The following is a 20000-nucleotide window of genomic DNA, read 5'->3' as shown; positions in this document are numbered from 1 at the left end:
AAATGAATGACTGAGAAAAGGGCACAACATTTAAGAGATGTTACATCAAGCAATTTGTAAGGGGATGGTGGATACACCATAAAGATAAGCTAAAGTAATAAAACAGAGGTTTTTGTTATGGATGGAAGAACGTGTTGCAAAAAACCGTATCAGCCAGAAAAATTTATGTGATGTTGAATACTTTAGTGTCCAAAAAGACACTTAGCTGTGGGGTGTGACTCTTGATCTCTGAACTCCTAGGACTTTCACTCTTCCATCCCTAATGAAGACCTCCGTTTTATTACTTTAGCTTATCTTAATGATGTATCCACCCCCCTCCTTACAAATTACTTGATGTAACATCTCTTAAATGTTGTGCCCTTTTCTCAGTCATTCATTTGTAAACTTCCCTGATGAAGGGGCCTCTGTGCTCGGAGAGCTATCAAATATAAACATTTATTTTGGTTAGCCAATAAAGGTATCACTCCTATAATATTTTTGTCTTCTTTGACACGAATGTATTCAACATCACATAGATTTTTCTGGCTGACGTGATACAATAAAAAAAAAATGTTTGCAACTTTTTTTTTGAGGAGAGTTAATATGCTTTGTAAAGTTGGTCTTATCTTTTGGTAATACAGATGCCCAGGTATTTAAATACCGATATTGAAACACAAAATTAAGTTATTTTTTTAGTGATTGTAAATGTTTAATTGAAGAGCTTCTATTTTTTGATTTTCAACTCTATAACCTGATCGTACCATACTCTGAAAGTCTGTTAAATAAGTTGGATAAGGAAATTATTGATCAGGTTATGGTAATATATTATCTGCGATGAGAGTTTGGCCCAAGGATTAATAATTTTTATTTATTTTAATACTCTTTTAAATATATTTCGGGGTGAGAGGAAATCCTCAACGGTTGTGACACTTCAACTAAGCCTCTTTGTTTTCCATGTGGCCTTGACAGTTATTAAAACACATGAAAGACCTTCTATATATATATATATATTCTGTCCTGTAATAAGATCTCAATTAGGTCAAGCAGCTGAAATTTTAGTCAGTTGAATTACTGTGACGTCTCTGGCTGTGCCCCTATCTCTGAATTCAATAATGTTTCAGCAGAGCTGTCACACTCTAATTATTCGGATAGAGAAGCACCTTCCTGCTAACATGGCAGCTTGTTCCTAATGGCTGAGAATAAACGTGGTGCAGATATTTAGTTAAGTATAAACACTGATTATATTGTATTATGTAGCTCAGTTGTACAACCTTATTATAAAATAGTGTCTTTGTTTGATCTTTTACAGTTTTAGTTTGTTGATCATCATCACATCATCATCACCATTTATTTATATAGTGCCACTAATTCCGCATCTATTGCAAAGCACTGAATCTCTTGTAAATCTTTTTTTGATCTCTTGTAGTTGAGTTCAAGTGACATGAACGCTCCGTTGACCTTAGAAGTACCGAGTGAAAGTGAGGACAGTGACAGTATGTCAGACTTCATAGAACCTGATGACGAAGAGAATCAGAATGAAGAAGTTGGGGATGTGTTAGCAAAACATCGGGATCTGTTTAGGAAACATAACATTTCTCAGTGTAAGTTAATCTATCAATAGACCTTGTAGTTTGGATGGAATTAACTTTGACATATGTATACTAGATACAGGTATGCGATCTAGCATCGGTAATGTTTGACACTTAGGGGTATATTTACTAAACTGCTGGTTTGAAAAAGTGGAGATGTTGCCTATAGCAACCAATCAGATTCTAGCTGTCATTTTGTAGAATGTACTAAATAAATGACAGCTAGAATCTGATTGGTTGCTATAGGCAACATCTCCACTTTTTCAAACCCGCAGTTTAGTAAATATCCCCCTTAGAGTTAGATTTATCAAGCCTCCTATAAAGAAAAAGAGAAGGCGTTGCCCACAGTAACCAATCCGATTCTAGCTATGAATATGTAGTACATTCTAGATAAATGATAGCTAGAATTGGATTTATTGCTATGGGCCTCTACTTTTCCTTTTTAGGTAACTCTCCCTCTTAAGGTTTCCGCAGACAACGATTTTTTCCATTATTTAGAGCAGCACACTGAAAATACCCTAAAGTAGATTTAAAAGTTACTCATCTTTCCTAGCACTGCTGTGGCATTCCTCTCCTCATTACATTGTTTAGCAGAGCTCCACAAAGTGACTGAATCTGTGTGTGAGACATTCCCTTCCCGTTTAGCGGTGCTCCTTACAGTAACAGGAAAGGCACTTGTTGATCATGTTTGTATGGCATTAGTTCAAACATTTTTTTATTTTTATTTTAGATTTCAGGTTTCTCTGCTTAACGGATCACTGGATAATCACCTCATACCTGTAATTACATTTGAATTTCTGGAAAAGAATAAAAAAATTTTTATAAACTCACTGAATGAATTATAGAATATTGTTAACAGCTGGATTTACCTTCAAACTGCGTTATTGTTATAAAGTTTTTATCAATGAATCCATCAAAATGCATTAAATTGTAGTTACAAAGAAAACCCAGACACTTTCATAAACCAAGCCCTGATTATCGGTAACTCAATATTTATTTATGCCAATTAATTTAAGGTCAATACCAATTTATATTTGTAGTCCAGTTGTACATGATATTCTATTCTTCTTGATGTAACCAGATGCCAGCCAAAGGGTTAAATGTTGTTTTTAGCAAGACGTCGGATCCAGCTTTCTATACCTATAGATGACACAGGAAGTGATGTCCCTTATTTTGTGTACAGTTGGTGTCGCATTTCTCCCATCACTTCTCTTTTTAATAATCTCAGTCCCGCCCCAACATAAAGTAAATGTGTATGTGTAGGGGGTAGTTCCTTACCCCTCCTTGTCACACTTACCCACTCTCCAAGGTTGTCCAAAGGCTTCCGAATTCTGGGCATACGAATACCAATTACTAGCAAAATGAGCAGGACGGGGGACTTTGGATGAATCGATTCTCGGCACATTGTGTACTTTTGGCCCCGCCCTGTTGGCGCTACCAGAGGGCAGACACCAAAGTTGGCAAGCATGCTTTCTTGTTACCTAAATAAAAGAGCCAGCTCTCGCCATAGCATTCTGCTCTATCCATGGAGCACTGTGGATAGCCTGAGTGACCATGAAAAGTAGCTCTCTAATACAGGTAAACGCTGAGTCTGCACAAGGGGAGTTTTTCAGGAGGTATTCAGTTCCTTTTACAAAAAATACCATCTAGCATTTAAGAGGGTTTTCTTTCTGCAGCATCCTGGAGCATGGAAACTTCTGATACATTGGAAAAAAATAAATACATTAAAGAAAAATATTTATGTTTGTTTTTAGGCAAATTTTTCTATTCTGTTCTAAATCCTTTTTTGAAGTTTATGAAGAAGCATTTAGATACCCTGAGGTATAAAATTAAGCTGTCGGGTATTTGTGTGCTATATGGAAAAACAGCCACTATTTTCCCTGTATCCCAAAAAATAAATATATTTGCTCCCCTTGCATTGTAACATGGTCTGTCCAGAAACAAATTTGTTCTTTGTTTTACTTTGCTCCTACCGCTTAAGGAGAGCCTGTATGTTTTATTATAGTTTTAAAGGTATAGAAGATGCCTCTGAAAAACTAGAAAAAAACAACCGTGTACACAAGCGATTAAACCATGATACCTGCAAAGGATTCTGGGTATTGAAACATGACTATGACCTAGGCAGTATTGCCAAATATTTATATGCAAACTATAAATAATCCAATTATATATTTTCTTTAAAAAATAAACATGCATCTTATACTTTGCTTTACAGTTGCCTGCAGTGATTTGCATTCTCACCTTCAGAAAGTGATTAAGGCATTCCTAATTAATATAGCTGATAATACGTTTCTGACAACACTGTATGGTAAGAAAATTAATTCTTCCCTTAACATTGCCTAGTTGTCATAAGTCTTTATTAGTTATCGTAAGAGAGACTGTGATGCTGTTCAATTAAGAATACAAAGTTTTTATGTTTCATGCAGGGATCATCATCATCATCATCATTTATTTATAGCGCCATCAATTCCGCAGAACTGTACAGAGAATATTTTGTCATTCACATCACGTCCCTGCTCCATTGGAGCTTACAGTCTAAATTCCCTAACATACACACACACACACACACACACACAGACAGAGAGAGAGAGGGACTAAGGTCAATTTAATAGCAGCCAATTAACCTACTAATATGTTTTTGGAGTGTGGGAGGAAACCGGAGCACCTGGAAAAAACCCACGCAAACATGGGGAGAACATACAAACTCCACACAGATAAGGCTGTGGTTGAGAATCGAACTCATGACCCCAGTGCTGTGAGGCAGAAGTGCTAACCACTAAGCCATTGTGCTCTCCCATTTGCCCAGACTAAGTAGGGACCGCCACCACTCTGCTAGCTGTTCCCAAACAACAGGAGAGGGAAGCACAACAGTGCAAAAAGTGTTACCCTTTATGGCAAGGGGTACTTTACAATTTACTTCTGTGATGGTTGTATATAAACATATTTCCACTTATACAGAAGCCAAGAACTGCTGATGCAAATATGTGACATATAGAAAGAGATTAATTCATTACTATTATTGCTCTTTATTTATATAGCGCCGACATATTATTCTGTACAAACAGTTTATTCATTGAGATCGGTCCCTGCACCAGTGGAGCTTCCAGTGTAATTTCCTTACCACAGGCACAAAACCATACCCCCACCCCCAAGGCCAGTTATCATAGGAAGCTAATTATCCAGCCTCTATGTTTATTTAGGTATTTTATTATGTTCAGTGGTTATATAGCAGTGTGGACATGCTGGTGTTTCATTTTATGTGATGTTCTAATGCCAGTCATGTAGATTTCTCATTAGATTGTAAGCTCTCACGATCAGAGTTACCTCTTCTCCACGTCACCCACCTGTACATCCTTGTATCAGACCTCTTGCATGTTATGTTTAGCACTAGTTTGTTATATACCTTACCTATTACATCTTATGTATAGTATTACGCTTTATTTTATGTTCTTCTTGTATTTATGCTTCCTGAATATCATGTATTTGCCCACAGTCTGGCGCTGCTGAATTTTGGCACAATATAAATAAATGCACAATAACAATAATATATGTTTATTTTTCCATATAGAAAGAACAAGGGAAAAGAGATATGCTAAAGACTTGTTGAGATCACTGAATTACTTACAGGAACGTATCCTAGCCCCTCGCCTGGAGAAACTGACCACAAGCTGTCGCTGGACCAGCTCTTACAAGGTGCGCTCCATCTCCATCTGTTCCTCACTTTCTTCCTCGGCATTTTCAATAGCTTCAATTTATGCATTTTACAAATACAACAAGAAGAGAACAAAAATAAGCACAAGTGTCATACAGATGGAGCAGGTTGTGTTGAACTGAACAGTGTGATCCAGGACCAGGTTTACATCACAGTGTTCTTGCTGTTTGCGTGTAACCTTGCTTCCAAGCTAATTGTTTATTGCAGCAAGATAAAGCTTCGGGGCGCATCAGATTGTGCCATTGTCTGGGCAAAAGTGATGCATCTGTAGACATGTAGCTTAAAGATGAACAGAGACGATGGCATCCTCAAGATACACATGGTGCGTGCCATCAATTCTTTATATATGTGGCACCATGGTGCCTCTTAAAAGATAGGTAAGAAAACTATGCCACTATTGATGATCCGCTTCCACCTGGGCCCTTTTTTTAGTTGAAGGAGTAGTAATGTTTGAGCTATTTAGAAACATATGGTCTAATAAGTAGACCCAGGGGAAGAAACACTGAGCTGATTATAATTGCTACCTGTCTATCCAATAACCGCCTCCAAAAAATTGACCAAATACTGGACAAGGCCATATGGAGAGACGTACTGTCTGCCAGTGTGACCAGTGTTGTGGCCAAACAGGTATAATGCATTCTATTCTTGGACAGAGCTGGTCAAAACTCATTGGGCTACATTAAGGAAAGTAAGGCAAAAAAAGGAGTAACTTTGGACCTTGGCAAAACCATGTTGTATTGGGGTAGGGCATGTCCTAGATCAACTATTAACGTCAGTGTGCAAATAGAGCTATCAAGTATTTGTGTGCTACATGAAAAAACAGCCATTATTTAACTTATGTGCAAAAAAATAAACTAATATGCACCCCTTGGATTGTAACATGGTTTTGCCAAGGTTAAAAGGTACTCATTTTCTTGCTTCACTTTCCTTAATGAATCAGGCCAGGGTGTTCAATATGAATTATATACTGGAGAGAGCCTTCCTAATGGGCTGGTCCTCTGGATCTCCTCCAATGAGATATTCTAGATGACATGAAATACTGGAAACTGAGAGCTAATAGTTTGTTTAAGAGATATCTGAAGAATGTGGAGTTGGGTGGACCATCTTTCTCTTTCTGGACAAATGGGGGAGGGGGGCACACATATGGGCCAATAACATCACATTAGAGTTAATTCCACTAATTCCGCAGCGCTGTACAGAGAACTCACTCATATCAGTCCCTGCCCCATTGGAGCTTACAGTTTAAATTCCCTAACACATACACACACACACAGACAGAGAGAGGCAGACTAGGGTATATTTGATAGCAACTAGGTAATGTCCAGACCTGAACCAGCCAGGGGCTTGAACCATGGATGTTGCCTTCCTCCTCTGCCGCTGAGACAATTATCCTTTGGATTGAAATTGTTGTCAGACTATTCCCAGATATTTCTAATCACTCAATGAGCTTCATCAGTTCCTAATTAATGGCCAAGCAGAGGACGCATTGGGCTATTTATTCCCACCAGCTTCCTCTTTCTCTAGCAACTGGATTTCTTCTCTAAAATTAGGTAACAGGTAACTAGGTGCACGATATCAGGTAGAGGTGTTAGTCTTGATGGACCAGAGATGTATAGCAGCCAGCAAGCGATACTCCAAGTGAAGTTATCTTCCTTGGTGTTTGCAAAACTTTGAACTATCCAATTGTTTTGCAGGACAATAGCAAAATTAGTCCATGTATGTTGCCAGCATAACTCACCAGGTCAAACCAGATTATACTGCTAATATTAACCCTTTCTTTGTTGCTGGAGAATAAACTTCAACAGGCTGCAAATACTGTGTCTATGGAAAGGTCTTATCACTGACACAAAGCTGTCTATAAATGTACCATTGACATACTTAGACAATAAAATATACTATAGCGGAATAAAAGAAAGTATGCAATCAATTGTTGTATAAAAGCATTGTATTTCAGTGATCCCTCTGTGCAGCCAATCCCTTTTACCTCCATACCACCAGGTATATTGTCATATGCAATGGTGTGAGATACTAGTTTAATCCTATATCACCTCTATAATCCATACTCTCCATGATTCCAATTTTGGCTACTGTTCCAAGCGGGCTAAGTACTGTACTTAAAAATGATAAATGTTCCCTTACTGGTCTAAAAATATGGCATTGCAGAATTTAAATTGACAAATATGAATACTGCTTTATTAAATTTAAACAATGTATAGATTCACCTGCCATCTAATGTAATCTCCATGACTCCCCTTAGACCTAATTACTGGTAAATGTTCATTCTATGTTTCTGTCCACCACAAAGGGAAAAAGTTTGGTATGGTTGTATTTATTCTGATTATTCTTGCAGGAGAGGGTAAGCTGCTACCCTGACCTTGGCATAAAAGGAATAGGGTCTGAGCACCAACATTGTGACGCGTGTAAGTTACAACGACACTGCAGTTTCCAGGTGACCTTATCAGGACAAGCCTACGACAAGGAAACGCTAGAAAATGATGACTTTCTGCCAAATGATAAACAGGTAAAAACACTAGTGTATGGTACAGACTTTCCATGATTTCATTTGTACAAATGGCGTCATAAAATGAAATGACGGAGTTGCTATTGGTAATGCCGGTGTAAACCTTGCTTGTATCATTGGATTATAACTGTGACATGGATGTAAACAGATTAAGGGGTGAAATGTGGGCATTATCCGTTGTGCCAGTGCGGACTGTGTCTTTTTCACGGACAGCTAAACCCCCCAAAATTTTAAGTTTTATGATTAAAGCGCAAAGAGAACATGCACTTTCTTTTCACTACTAGTTTGTTAAAAGGTAAAATGCGTTAACTTTACATCACACAATCCAGAACACATTGGGGCAGATGGTGAGTTGGGCGTCCATCCTTTTGCTTAATGAAAAATACACAAATTTAACTGCGTATAACCACAAAAAAAGTGTAAGTCTGTATTCAGGTTTGGTGCTTTGTACCCGCTTACGCTTGGAGAGATGGAGAGGGTGGTGGAAGAGGCGGGCGAAAGCAGATTGAGTATAATAAGGGCATGATCGCGTAATTGTGAACTTAGACGTACCTGTATGAAGGTATATATACGCCTGCCAATAGCCGTAACCATTGCGGGTGCCTGAAAGCGGCTGCAGACACCCGCTGATGGGGATGAACCAGCACTAGCAACCGCTTCTGATTGGCTGATTGGGAATTCACCTCTGATGCTGATTACGTTATTTTGTGGGTGTATTTTAAAATTACTTTTGTGTTACTTTAATTCGTATGAAAGAAGGAATATTATATCTGCATTATTATAGACTTTTTTTAAATTAAAAATCAAACCTAATAGCAATCAGGCGCTATCAAAACAAACGTTAACAAAACGTTTCTTGTGCTTATGGCCTGGTTGGCCTGGTTGGGTGTAAGTGGCTCTGAGTGTAAGTAAGCATAAGCCCTCGCTGGTTTAGAGCTAGACGTAGCTCAAGATGCTTATTGTTCTGCATATGGACATAAATACGCTATTTTTGCGTACAGCTTTATAGAGCGATTTTTTAAACGCACATGACTCCTACTCCACGTCAGCCCCCCTGTCCATAGGTTCTTGTTAAAATGCTGCTGCTTTGGGTTAACATGTACAAATGGAAAAGCACAACATGTCTGTCAAGCAGCACTGGTCATGTTCCCGTGTGTAAGTGACCCAATCTTTACAAAACACTCTGCTGTGTAGGTGACTGCAAGACAAATTCTTTGCAGTCCTAAGTGATGCAAGAAAGAGAAGCGCCACCCTGCTCTGTTATCAAATAGGTGGGAGGTAAAGCTCACTGGAGTGGTTTCATTATATGATGGATGAATATTTCAGTTATTTATGGTTCTACCAAACAGTGGATGGAGTTGTAGATGTTCTGTCTACAAGCTCCAATATCTTCCACTGCATCAGGCCTGTTATTCTTCAAACCGCTGTATAAATTGGAATAATCTGTGTGTGAGAACTACAATGTTCCAATCATTTGTTAGAATTGTAAATGTTGTTATGTTATTTCATACGGTGGAAAAACTAAAATGACCACAGGATATCTTGTTTCTTTAACATTATTCTTACAGGTCTGCTTGCTTTAGAGAAGTCGTTCTCACCACCAATCTATGACCATTCCCTTCAATAATTTCAGTGTTTCCTTTTTACCCCTGCAGATATTAATAGATAATTCATAAGCGACTGGACATTTGGACTTTTTATTACATATGTCACTTTCATATATTCCAGTGTTTTCATCACATTGGTAGAATTCAACAAATGATTCATCCTAATACTGACTTGAATCCAAACTGTGATTTCCATATTAAAATAAATCAGAAGAGGTCTAAATGATACATACAGTCTCCAGGATACAACAGCGCTATGTTCTGTGCTGTGTAATTACTGGAAAAATCAGGATCTGCAATCACTTGGCCAGACAATTAGAATCCATATAGATCTTCTTAACCCAAAACAAATTCTGGTTGCATCATACTCCTAACATAAAGCTTGGCTAAGTCATGAGAAAGTTGGAGAACGCTGCATTAGATCCTGTTGTTTAATCTCTAACGTCTAGAAATAAAATAGAAGATATATTTGCAAAACAATCAAACGTCATGTTTTGATAAAGCTTTGGATTTTAATTTATACTTATCTTGGGACAGAAATAAATGCTGTAACAAACACAAATAATCTATTATGTCTTTTATGTTTATATAAATAAACAGTAAGGTTTCTTTATCTAGGTATTGTTTGTCGGCAATGTTTGTGCTAGTCGCACCAAAGTGTATCACCAGACTCAGCATTACAAATACCATCTGTACCAACGCTGCATCCCATTTCTTGAGGAAATTGAGGAAGTCCCTGCCAAAGAATTAGTAGACAGGGCTTTGTCTAAGATGGAAGAGGAAGAATTTATTAATAAGGTAAGGTATTTAAATGGTAACTAGGCAATGAGTCCGTGCTCAGCCGTAAGAGCTATGTGGTCAGTTGCTGGATTACACCGTTATACTCACAATGCTTAATGTTTCCTACAATATGTGTGTAAGTTCATATACTACATTATATTATATTAATAATATTACATGCACACAAACTTCAGGCTTGAATTCCCAACATTCTAAGTGACCATTTTTAGCACTCATGTGTTCAACGATGGAGGAACTCCAATCCCTGATATACTTGGACAGGAGCGTGTGTAATGCAGTGACTGCTTGTGTACATGTCCCTACAATGATGTTATCTCGTAGGGCATGGTTAGACCACTTGAGAATTCTTCTAGGATTCCTGTGTACATTGACCATAATGTACTGCGCCATGTGCCTTTCCGGCGCATGCACAGTAGCGCATTTACTCTGCGCTTGTATCATTTCTGGTGCACGCGCAATGGTGGATTTGCTCAGTACATGTGCTGTTCCAGGCGCATGCTCAATGTCATTGTGTAAGGCAGCTCCAGTCGGCCTGTGCTCAATGGAGCTTTCCAGCTAGGTACGATGACGTCATCAGAGGTGCGCTATGTCGTTATCGCGCATGTGTGGGTGCTAAGTGCGCTGGGAGTGCACTCCACTCTGTTTGACCCTGCAAACTCTTCTCACTTCATTCTGCAATATTTATCTCTATTTTATCTATAACTCTGCAATATACATTTATCTCTATCTAACTCTGCAATGATTATCCCGAACATTCTATATCTACATTCCCAACATTCTAGAACTTAATTATCCCTAACCATACTCTTTTCTGTATAATTCTAATACTATTACTCTCTATGTCCATTTCCTGCATTACACACCTATTGGGCCCTCTAAAATTCTCTCTCTCTCACGGGTAACTGTATTCAGCATGACTTAAAATAGCGGAAAATGCACAACTTGTATTATACTCCAATAATTATTGAGCGTATTAGATATTTTGAATTTGCCATAGTTTTATCTTCCAACTTCAGCGTGTATAGTGGTTTTAAATTCTCAGCCAATCTAATTTAAAAACAAACTTGAGATAAATAGGTATTAGTACAGTCAGTGCCAATTTTATCATCTGTTGCTCATGGTAGTAAGATCATCTAGGCATAAGATTTTGCAGGCAGTAATCCATGTATGTATAGAGTAGGGATGTGCACCGGCGACTTTTGAGGTCTCGTGTTTTGTGTTTTGGATCCGGATTTTCGTTATTTTTGGGGTTCGGATTTGTCTCGCAAAACACTTGACGAAAGGTCTCGGTTCGGATTTAAGGTTTTGGATTCGGATTTTTTTTGAAAAAAACATAAAAAGTTTAAAAATCAAGTTTTTGGGCTTATTTTCACTCCTAGGCTATTATTAACCTCAATAACATTCAATAACAAGCATTTCCACTAATTTACAGTGTATTCTGAACACCTCACAATATAGTTATTAGTCCAAAACGTTGCAACAAGGTATCTTTCTGGACTGCGTAGAGGAGTGGGTCACCACAATATATATTAAAAACCCTGAACTTTTATGATTCGCACCAATAAATGTACCTGGACTGCGTAGAGGAGTGGGTCACCACAATATATATTAAAAACCCTGAACTTTTATGAATCGCACCAATAAATGTACCTGGACTGCGTAGAGGAGTGGGTCACCACAATATATATTAAAAACCCTGAACTTTTATGAATCGCACCAATAAATGTACCTGGACTGCGTAGAGGAGTGGGTCACCACAATATCTTAAAAACCCTGAACTTTTATGAATCGCACCAATAAATGTACCTGGACTGCGTAGAGGAGTGGGTCACCACAATATCTTAAAAACCCTGAACTTTTATGAATCGCACCAATAAATGTACCTGGACTGCGTAGAGGAGTGGGTCACCACAATATATTAAAAACCCTGAACTTTTATGAATCGCACCAATAAATGTACCTGGACTGCGTAGAGGAGTGGGTCACCACAATATATATTAAAAACCCTGAACTTTTATGAATCGCACCAATAAATGTACCTGGACTGCGTAGAGGAGTGGGTCACCACAATATCTTAAAAACCCTGAACTTTTATGAATCGCACCAATAAATGTACCTGGACTGCGTAGAGGAGTGGGTCACCACAATATCTTAAAAACCCTGAACTTTTATGAATCGCACCAATAAATGTACCTGGACTGCGTAGAGGAGTGGGTCACCACAATATATTAAAAACCCTGAACTTTTATGAATCGCACCAATAAATGTACCTGGACTGCGTAGAGGAGTGGGTCACCACAATATATATTAAAAACCCTGAACTTTTATGAATCGCACCAATAAATGTACCTGGACTGCGTAGAGGAGTGGGTCACCACAATATCTTAAAAACCCTGAACTTTTATGAATCGCACCAATAAATGTACCTGGACTGCGTAGAGGAGTGGGTCACCACAATATAGTAAAAACCCTGAACTTTTATGAATCGCACCAATAAATGTACCTGGACTGCGTAGAGGAGTGGGTCACCACAATATATATTAAAAACCCTGAACTTTTATGATTCGCACCAATAAATGTACCTGGACTGCGTAGAGGAGTGGGTCACCACAATATATTAAAAACCCTGAACTTTTATGAATCGCACCAATAAATGTACCTGGACTGCGTAGAGGAGTGGGTCACCACAATATATATTAAAAACCCTGAACTTTTATGATTCGCACCAATAAATGTACCTGGACTGCGTAGAGGAGTGGGTCACCACAATATATATTAAAAACCCTGAACTTTTATGATTCGCACCAATAAATGTACCTGGACTGCGTAGAGGAGTGGGTCACCACAATATATTAAAAACCCTGAACTTTTATGAATCGCACCAATAAATGTACCTGGACTGCGTAGAGGAGTGGGTCACCACAATATATATTAAAAACCCTGAACTTTTATGATTCGCACCAATAAATGTACCTGGGCTGCGTAGAGGAGTGGGTCACCACAATATATATTAAAAACCCTGAACTTTTATGATTCGCACCAATAAATGTACCTGGACTGCGTAGAGGAGTGGGTCACCACAATATCTTAAAAACCCTGAACTTTTATGAATCGCACCAATAAATGTACCTGGACTGCGTAGAGGAGTGGGTCACCACAATATATATAATAAGAAAACCATCAACTTGTATGATTCGCACCAATAAATGTACCTGGACTGCGTAGAGGAGTGGGTCACCACAATATATATTAAAAACCCTGAACTTTTATGAATCGCACCAATAAATGTACCTGGACTGCGTAGAGGAGTGGGTCACCACAATATCTTAAAAACCCTGAACTTTTATGAATCGCACCAATAAATGTACCTGGACTGCGTAGAGGAGTGGGTCACCACAATATCTTAAAAACCCTGAACTTTTATGAATCGCACCAATAAATGTACCTGGACTGCGTAGAGGAGTGGGTCACCACAATATCTTAAAAACCCTGAACTTTTATGAATCGCACCAATAAATGTACCTGGACTGCGTAGAGGAGTGGGTCACCACAATATATTAAAAACCCTGAACTTTTATGAATCGCACCAATAAATGTACCTGGACTGCGTAGAGGAGGGGGTCACCACAATATATATTAAAAACCCTGAACTTTTATGATTCGCACCAATAAATGTACCTGGACTGCCTAGAGGAGTGGGCACTGGGCACCACAATAAAATATATAAAAAACCTTCAACAGGTCTGCATTACACTACACATACGGCTGCTCCTCCATCCTCTCCATCATATACATGTTGGAGTTTTAGCGTGTGACAACCTCTTGTTTTTGATAATGTCAGTGCATTTTGAATATTTTTCAATTTGCCCCACACCACTGAATGTACTTTATCTATGATACGCATCTATCTATCTTGACTGCGTAGTGTGGTGGCCCCGGTACACAATTTGGTACCGAGGCCACAATATAATTAAAAAACCCTCCACGTGTCAGAATTCCACCAAAAAAGGGTATGGACTGCGTAGTGTGGTGGCCCCGGTACACAATTTGGTACCGAGGCCACAATATAATTAAAAAATTGGGCATCAACTGTCACCGTTGTTTAATATATGATACACCTAAATATGGACTGCACAGTGGAGTGGCCCCGGTAGTAAATTTGGTGCCGGGGCCACAATAAAATAAATACACCCTCAACTGGTCTGAATTCCACCAAACAAGTATCTGGACTGCGTAGTGGGGTGGCCCCGGTACCCAATTTGATACCGGGGCCACAATACCTCCTCCAAACATGGTACAGACAATTCGTCATTGAGATCCCATCAAGTATGTTAAAGACAGACAGGGTCGAAGTGTTATTGGTTGACTTTGTAAACCAAAAAACTGTCCCTGTTGCACATAGTCGTGCAATGAAGACTGACTTTTTCATTTAAAGGCACCATCTTTCAAGTGTAGTGTTTGTAAGTCTAAGTCATATTATACTTTTGGTAAAATTGGTTTATTTTGTTCCTCTTTATGGTAACTACTAATAGAATTAAAGTATTAAATAGAAGCGGCAGTTCCTCTTTATGGTAATTAGTAATAGAATTAAAGTATTAAATAGAATTAAAGTATTAAATAGAATTAAAGTATTAAATAGAGTGGTATAGAGTTGTAGTGTGGTATAGATAGAGTGGTCCCCACAATATAATAATAAAACCCTCAACTGGTCTGAATTCCAATTTTTTGTAGGGGGGGGAGGAGGAGGAGGGCTAAGATCCGTGGGTGAAGCTGAACCACTAGTCATGAACACGGGCCAGGGCCTAAGCCGTTCCTTGCCACTCCGTGTCGTAAATGGCATATTGGCAACTTTACGTTTCTCCTCAGATGATTTTAAGTTTCTCTTTTTGCTACTTTTTCTTAACTTGGGGTTTTTGGATTTTACATGCCCGGTACTACGAGATTGGGCATCGGGCTTGGAAGACGACGTTGATGGCATTTCATCGTCTATGTCATGACTAGTGGCAGCAGCTTCAGCATTAGGAGGAAGTGGGTCTTGATCTTTCCCTACTTTATCCTCCAAATTTTTGGTCTCCATTATATGTAGCACAAGATACTGCAGAATGTGTGAACTTGGTAATATTGCAGTACCAATGGACTTATACTGCTGTATTGGTTTTGCAAATTTGGTTATAATTATTATATTTTTTTTTTTTTTTAAATTTTTTATTTTTTTTTACTTTTTTTTTATTTTTTAAAAACTTGGGAATAATGGGGAAATAACTATGCCCTTAGAAGCACAGAGCACAGGACACAGCACCACTGGACTGAACAGGACACGGCACAGAACCCAGCAGCACTACGGAACTCAGCAGGACAGAGCACAGGACACAGCACCACTGGACTGATACTGCAGAATGTGTGAACTTTGTAATATTGCAGTACCAATGGACTTATACTGCTGGATTGGTTTTGCAAATTTGGTTATAATTATTATATATATTTTTTTTTTTTTAAATTTTTTATTTTTTTTTACTTTTTTTTTTATTTTTTAAAAACTTGGGAATAATGGGGAAATAACTATGCCCTTAGAAGCACAGAGCACAGTACACAGCACCACTGGACTGAACAGGACACGGCACAGGACCCAGCAGCACTACGGAACTCAGCAGGACAGAGCACAGGACACAGCACCACTGGACTGATACTGCAGAATGTGTGAACTTTGTAATATTGCAGTACCAATGGACTTATACTGCTGGATTGGTTTTGCAAATTTGGTTATAATTATATATATTTTTTTTTTAATTTTTAATTGTAATTTTTTTTTAACTTTTTTTTTATTTTTTAAAAACTTGGGAATAATGAGGAAATAACTATGCCCTTAGAAGCACAGAGCACAGGACACAGCACCACTGGACTGAACAGGACACGGCACAGGACCCAGCAGCACTACGGAACTCAGCAGGACAGAGCACACTGGACTGATACTGCAGAATGTGTAAACTTTGTAATACTGCAGTACCACTGGACTTTTACTGCTGAATGTGTGAACTTGGTAATATTGCAGTACCAATGGGCTTATACTGCAGGATTGGTTGTGCAAATTTTGTGGTAATTAAAAAAAATTAAATTAGTTTTTGGTATTTTTTTAAATAACTTTTTTTTATTTTTTTAAACACAGGGGAATATTGGGGAAATAACTATGCCCTTAGAAGCACAGAGCACAGGACACAGCACCACTGGACTGAACAGGACACAGCACTGGACCCAGCAGCACCACTGACCTCAGAAGGACAGAGCACAGCACACAGCACCACTGGACTGATACTGCAGAACACAGCACAGCACAGCACAGCACAGCACAGCACAGCACAGCACAGAACTAAACAGCACAGCACAGAACTAAACAGCACAGCACGAGATCTACCAGGACAGAGGACCACCTAACACACCCTCCCTCTACCCTGATCAATGCCCGAGTGAAGATGGCGGCGACTAGCGGGGAATTTATAGGATCCGAGTATCGCGAGATCCGACAACGGGATTATGAGTCAGAGCCTCAGTTTCAGATTTGAATTTGGCGCCAATACCCGGATCTGTCTCGGATCCGACTCGGATCCGCAACGTTCGGGTGGGCTCGGATTTCATAAATCCGAGTGCGCTCATCCCTAGTATAGAGCAATCCAAGTTCTTTACTAGTGCTAAGCATTAGACACAAGATGATCCACAATAATTCTATAATGCTTTTGAAAACAGGATGGAAGAAAGTTCCTATCTTTTTCTTGTGTTGTATAGTAAATCAGGCGATAACATCAATGCTGCCGGGGATACAAAATAGTTCGGCGAAGCACCTGAAGAGTTTAATCAGAAAATGATGTGCAATTTTTTATAAAAAATTAGTATATCGCATCATGCTTGTTAATTGAATTACTAGAAACAAGCTCATTAGAATACCATATGAGATGATTTTTGTTTTGTTCTGAAGCCAATGACTGGCACTCCTTTACCCAGCAGATTGCCCGTTTTTAGAACAGATGTGAGCGCCGTTAGAACTTTTTTCGTTTTTGCCATCAGAAGCTTTTGGTGCTATTTGGTGCTATTTGCCTTCATTCAACAGGTCTCCAATTTCCAACCCATTCATGATTATACATGTAAAATGTTTAGTTTTAAATTCAGGTTGTGTGTTTTATCCATGAACATGGCTTTTCTTGGTCTGTGGGCAGTTACAGAGTAAAGGTATGTCACGACTAGTATAGCGTACCGAGTCTAACGTGCCCCTGTTGTTCACCAGGGACCCCCGCAAGGAGGTATGGACTTAGCTGCAGGAAACACGCAGGTCGCGGTCCTTCCACGAGTCAGATAGCGAAGCACGAGAGGAATGTCAGACAGGCAGGTTCGGCAACGGTGCGGGCAATGCAGGTACACAAGAAGAATCCGAACGGGGTGTGAATCAAGCCGGGTCGATAACGTTCTGACAGCGAGGTACAAAAGGGAGATCCAAAAGGGGTAGTCAAGGCAATCCGGGTCACAATGGTCACAGGCAAACGGCAATAAACTGGAGGAAGGCAAGGGTCAGGAAACAGATAAACACAGGAACACTGGAACGCTGGAGGACAGGAAAGGACCTGAAACTCTGGCACAGGAGGTGAGGTCAGAGGGACTTAAATAGTGCTGCTAGCCAATGCCCTCAGCACTAGTAGTGCTGTCATAGCTGTAGCGCCGTAGCGCTAGTCATCCTGCAGCGCCGTAGCGCTCTCTTCATGCAGCGTCCCGTTGCCTAGCAACGGGGACGCTTCTAGGTCTGAGCTGGCCGGGCGGAAGGGGAAGTGACGCGTCTGGTTGCTAGGCAACCAGACGCTCTGTGTGGACGGGCGGGCGGCCGCCGAGCGGCGCCTGCCAGTATGCCCTCCTCCTTCTCCCCTTGTTTGGAGGAATCTCTTGAGTAACTGAGGAGCGTGAAGGTCCGGTTTATCCACCCAAGATCTTTCTTCCGGGCCAAATCCCTTCCAGTGCACAAGGAACTGTTGTTGCCCGTAGCGAATGCGGACATCCAGAATTCGGCTGATCTCAAACTCTGTTCCAGAGGAGGTTTGAACAGGAGGAGGTTGAGATGGAGGTACAAAGAACCTGTTAAGCACCAATGGCCGGAGTAGGGACACATGAAAAGTATTATGACATCGTAAAGAAGCCGGTAGCTTTAGTTTAACACACACTGGATTAATAACTTGTGAGATGATGTAAGGACCAATAAAACGTGGAGCCATTTTCATAGATGGTACTTTGAGTTTTAAATCTTTAGTGGAAAGCCATACTTGATCCCCTACCTTCAATAGCGGAGTAGCTCTTCGGTGGCGATCTGCAAAGATCTTATGGTGCTGTGATGCCTTTTGCAGAGCTGCTTTGGTTGTGGCCCAAATGATAGAGAATTCTCGATAGAGTGAGTCCACCGCTGGAACAGAGGAGGAAGAATTGGGAAATGGATCTGGGATAATAGGATGCATCCCGGTCACAATAAAGAATGGAGAAAACCCGGTAGATTCATGGACATGGTGATTGTGTGAGAATTCTGCCCAGGGAAGGAATTGTGACCATCTGCTTTGATTATCAGCGGTAAAGCAACGGAGAAAAGTCTCTAAATCCTGGTTGATCCGCTCGGTCTGACCATTGGTCTGGGGGTGATATCCCGATGAGAATTTTAACTCCGTACCCAGTTTTTTACAGAAAGCCCTCCAGAACCGGGAGATGAATTGCACTCCCCTGACAGAGATAATTTCCTTAGGGCAACCATGAAGTCTGAAGATCTCCTTGATAAATGTGTCGGCTAAGTGACTGGCTGAAGGTAGACCTGAAAGAGGAATAAAATGCACCATTTTAGAAAATCGGTCAATGACAACCCAGATGGTATTGAATCCAGAACTGCGGGGAAGGTCAGTAATAAAATCCATGGCTATACTCTCCCAGGGAGCATCAGGCGTAGGTAGGGGCTGGAGCAACCCAGCAGGAACCTTCCTGGAAGTTTTGTGTTGGGCACAAATGGTACATGCTGCAATAAAGTCCCGTATATCAGCGCGTATGGTAGGCCACCAGAAACGACGGCAGAGAAGGAATGTGGTCTTCTTTATGCCAGCGTGACCCGCGATACAGGACGAATGGGCCCAACGCAATACCTTAAGTCGTAATTGTGGTTCCACAAATGATCGTCCTGTGGGCGGAGCATCCTTTACAGTATTGGTAATAGCAATGATGTTCGAAGGGTCAATAATGCAATGAGGAATCGATGGATTCAGGCGGTCTGTATCATCAAAAGAACGAGATAGAGCGTCTGCCCGCCCATTCTTAGCACCTGGACAGAAGGTAAGAATCATGTTGAAGCGAGCAAAGAATGATGCCCAGCGGGCCTGCCGAGGATTCAGACAGCGAGCTTCCCGAATGAATGTCAAATTTCGGTGGTCTGTAAAGATGGTAACCGGATATAGGGCTCCCTCTAATAGGTGCCGCCATTTCTCCAAAGCTGCTTTAATAGCGAGAAGCTCCTTGTCTCCGATTCCATAATTAATCTCGTTGGGAAGAAATCGTCTGGAGAAGAACCCGCATGGAGAATGGGTACCTGAAGGTGTCTTTTGGAATAACACGGCTCCAATGCCTATTGAAGAGGCGTCTACCTCCATAAAGAAAGGTCGCTGTTGATCCAGCTGAGAGAGCACAGAGGCCGAGGAAAAGGCTTTCTTCAGAGTAGTAAAGGCAGAAACAGCTTCTGGAGACCATATCTTTGGATTGGCAGATCTCCTAGTTAATGCTGTAATTGGAGC

General features: G+C 40.1%; 1 protein-coding gene and 1 long non-coding RNA gene across 2 annotated transcripts in view; one reads left to right on the top strand and one right to left on the bottom strand.

Annotated features, from left to right (window-relative positions):
* The window catches only part of LOC142140062 (uncharacterized), a 177740-nt gene that overhangs the window by 69073 nt on the left and 88667 nt on the right, over window positions 1-20000 (bottom strand). The window lies entirely within an intron of this gene.
* The window catches only part of LOC142140832 (coiled-coil domain-containing protein 82-like), a 37890-nt gene that overhangs the window by 9803 nt on the left and 8087 nt on the right, over window positions 1-20000 (top strand). Inside the window, exons 3-7 of the mRNA XM_075198771.1 lie at window positions 1406-1580; window positions 3784-3876; window positions 5137-5261; window positions 7631-7801; window positions 10027-10206. Coding sequence (XP_075054872.1) covers window positions 1406-1580; window positions 3784-3876; window positions 5137-5261; window positions 7631-7801; window positions 10027-10206 — 744 coding nt within the window. The remainder of the gene's footprint in view (window positions 1-1405; window positions 1581-3783; window positions 3877-5136; window positions 5262-7630; window positions 7802-10026; window positions 10207-20000) is intronic.

The sequence above is a fragment of the Mixophyes fleayi genome, chromosome 2 (genome assembly GCF_038048845.1).
Source record: "Mixophyes fleayi isolate aMixFle1 chromosome 2, aMixFle1.hap1, whole genome shotgun sequence".
NCBI lineage: Eukaryota > Metazoa > Chordata > Amphibia > Anura > Limnodynastidae > Mixophyes > Mixophyes fleayi.
This window is presented reverse-complemented; position numbering and strand designations above follow the sequence as displayed.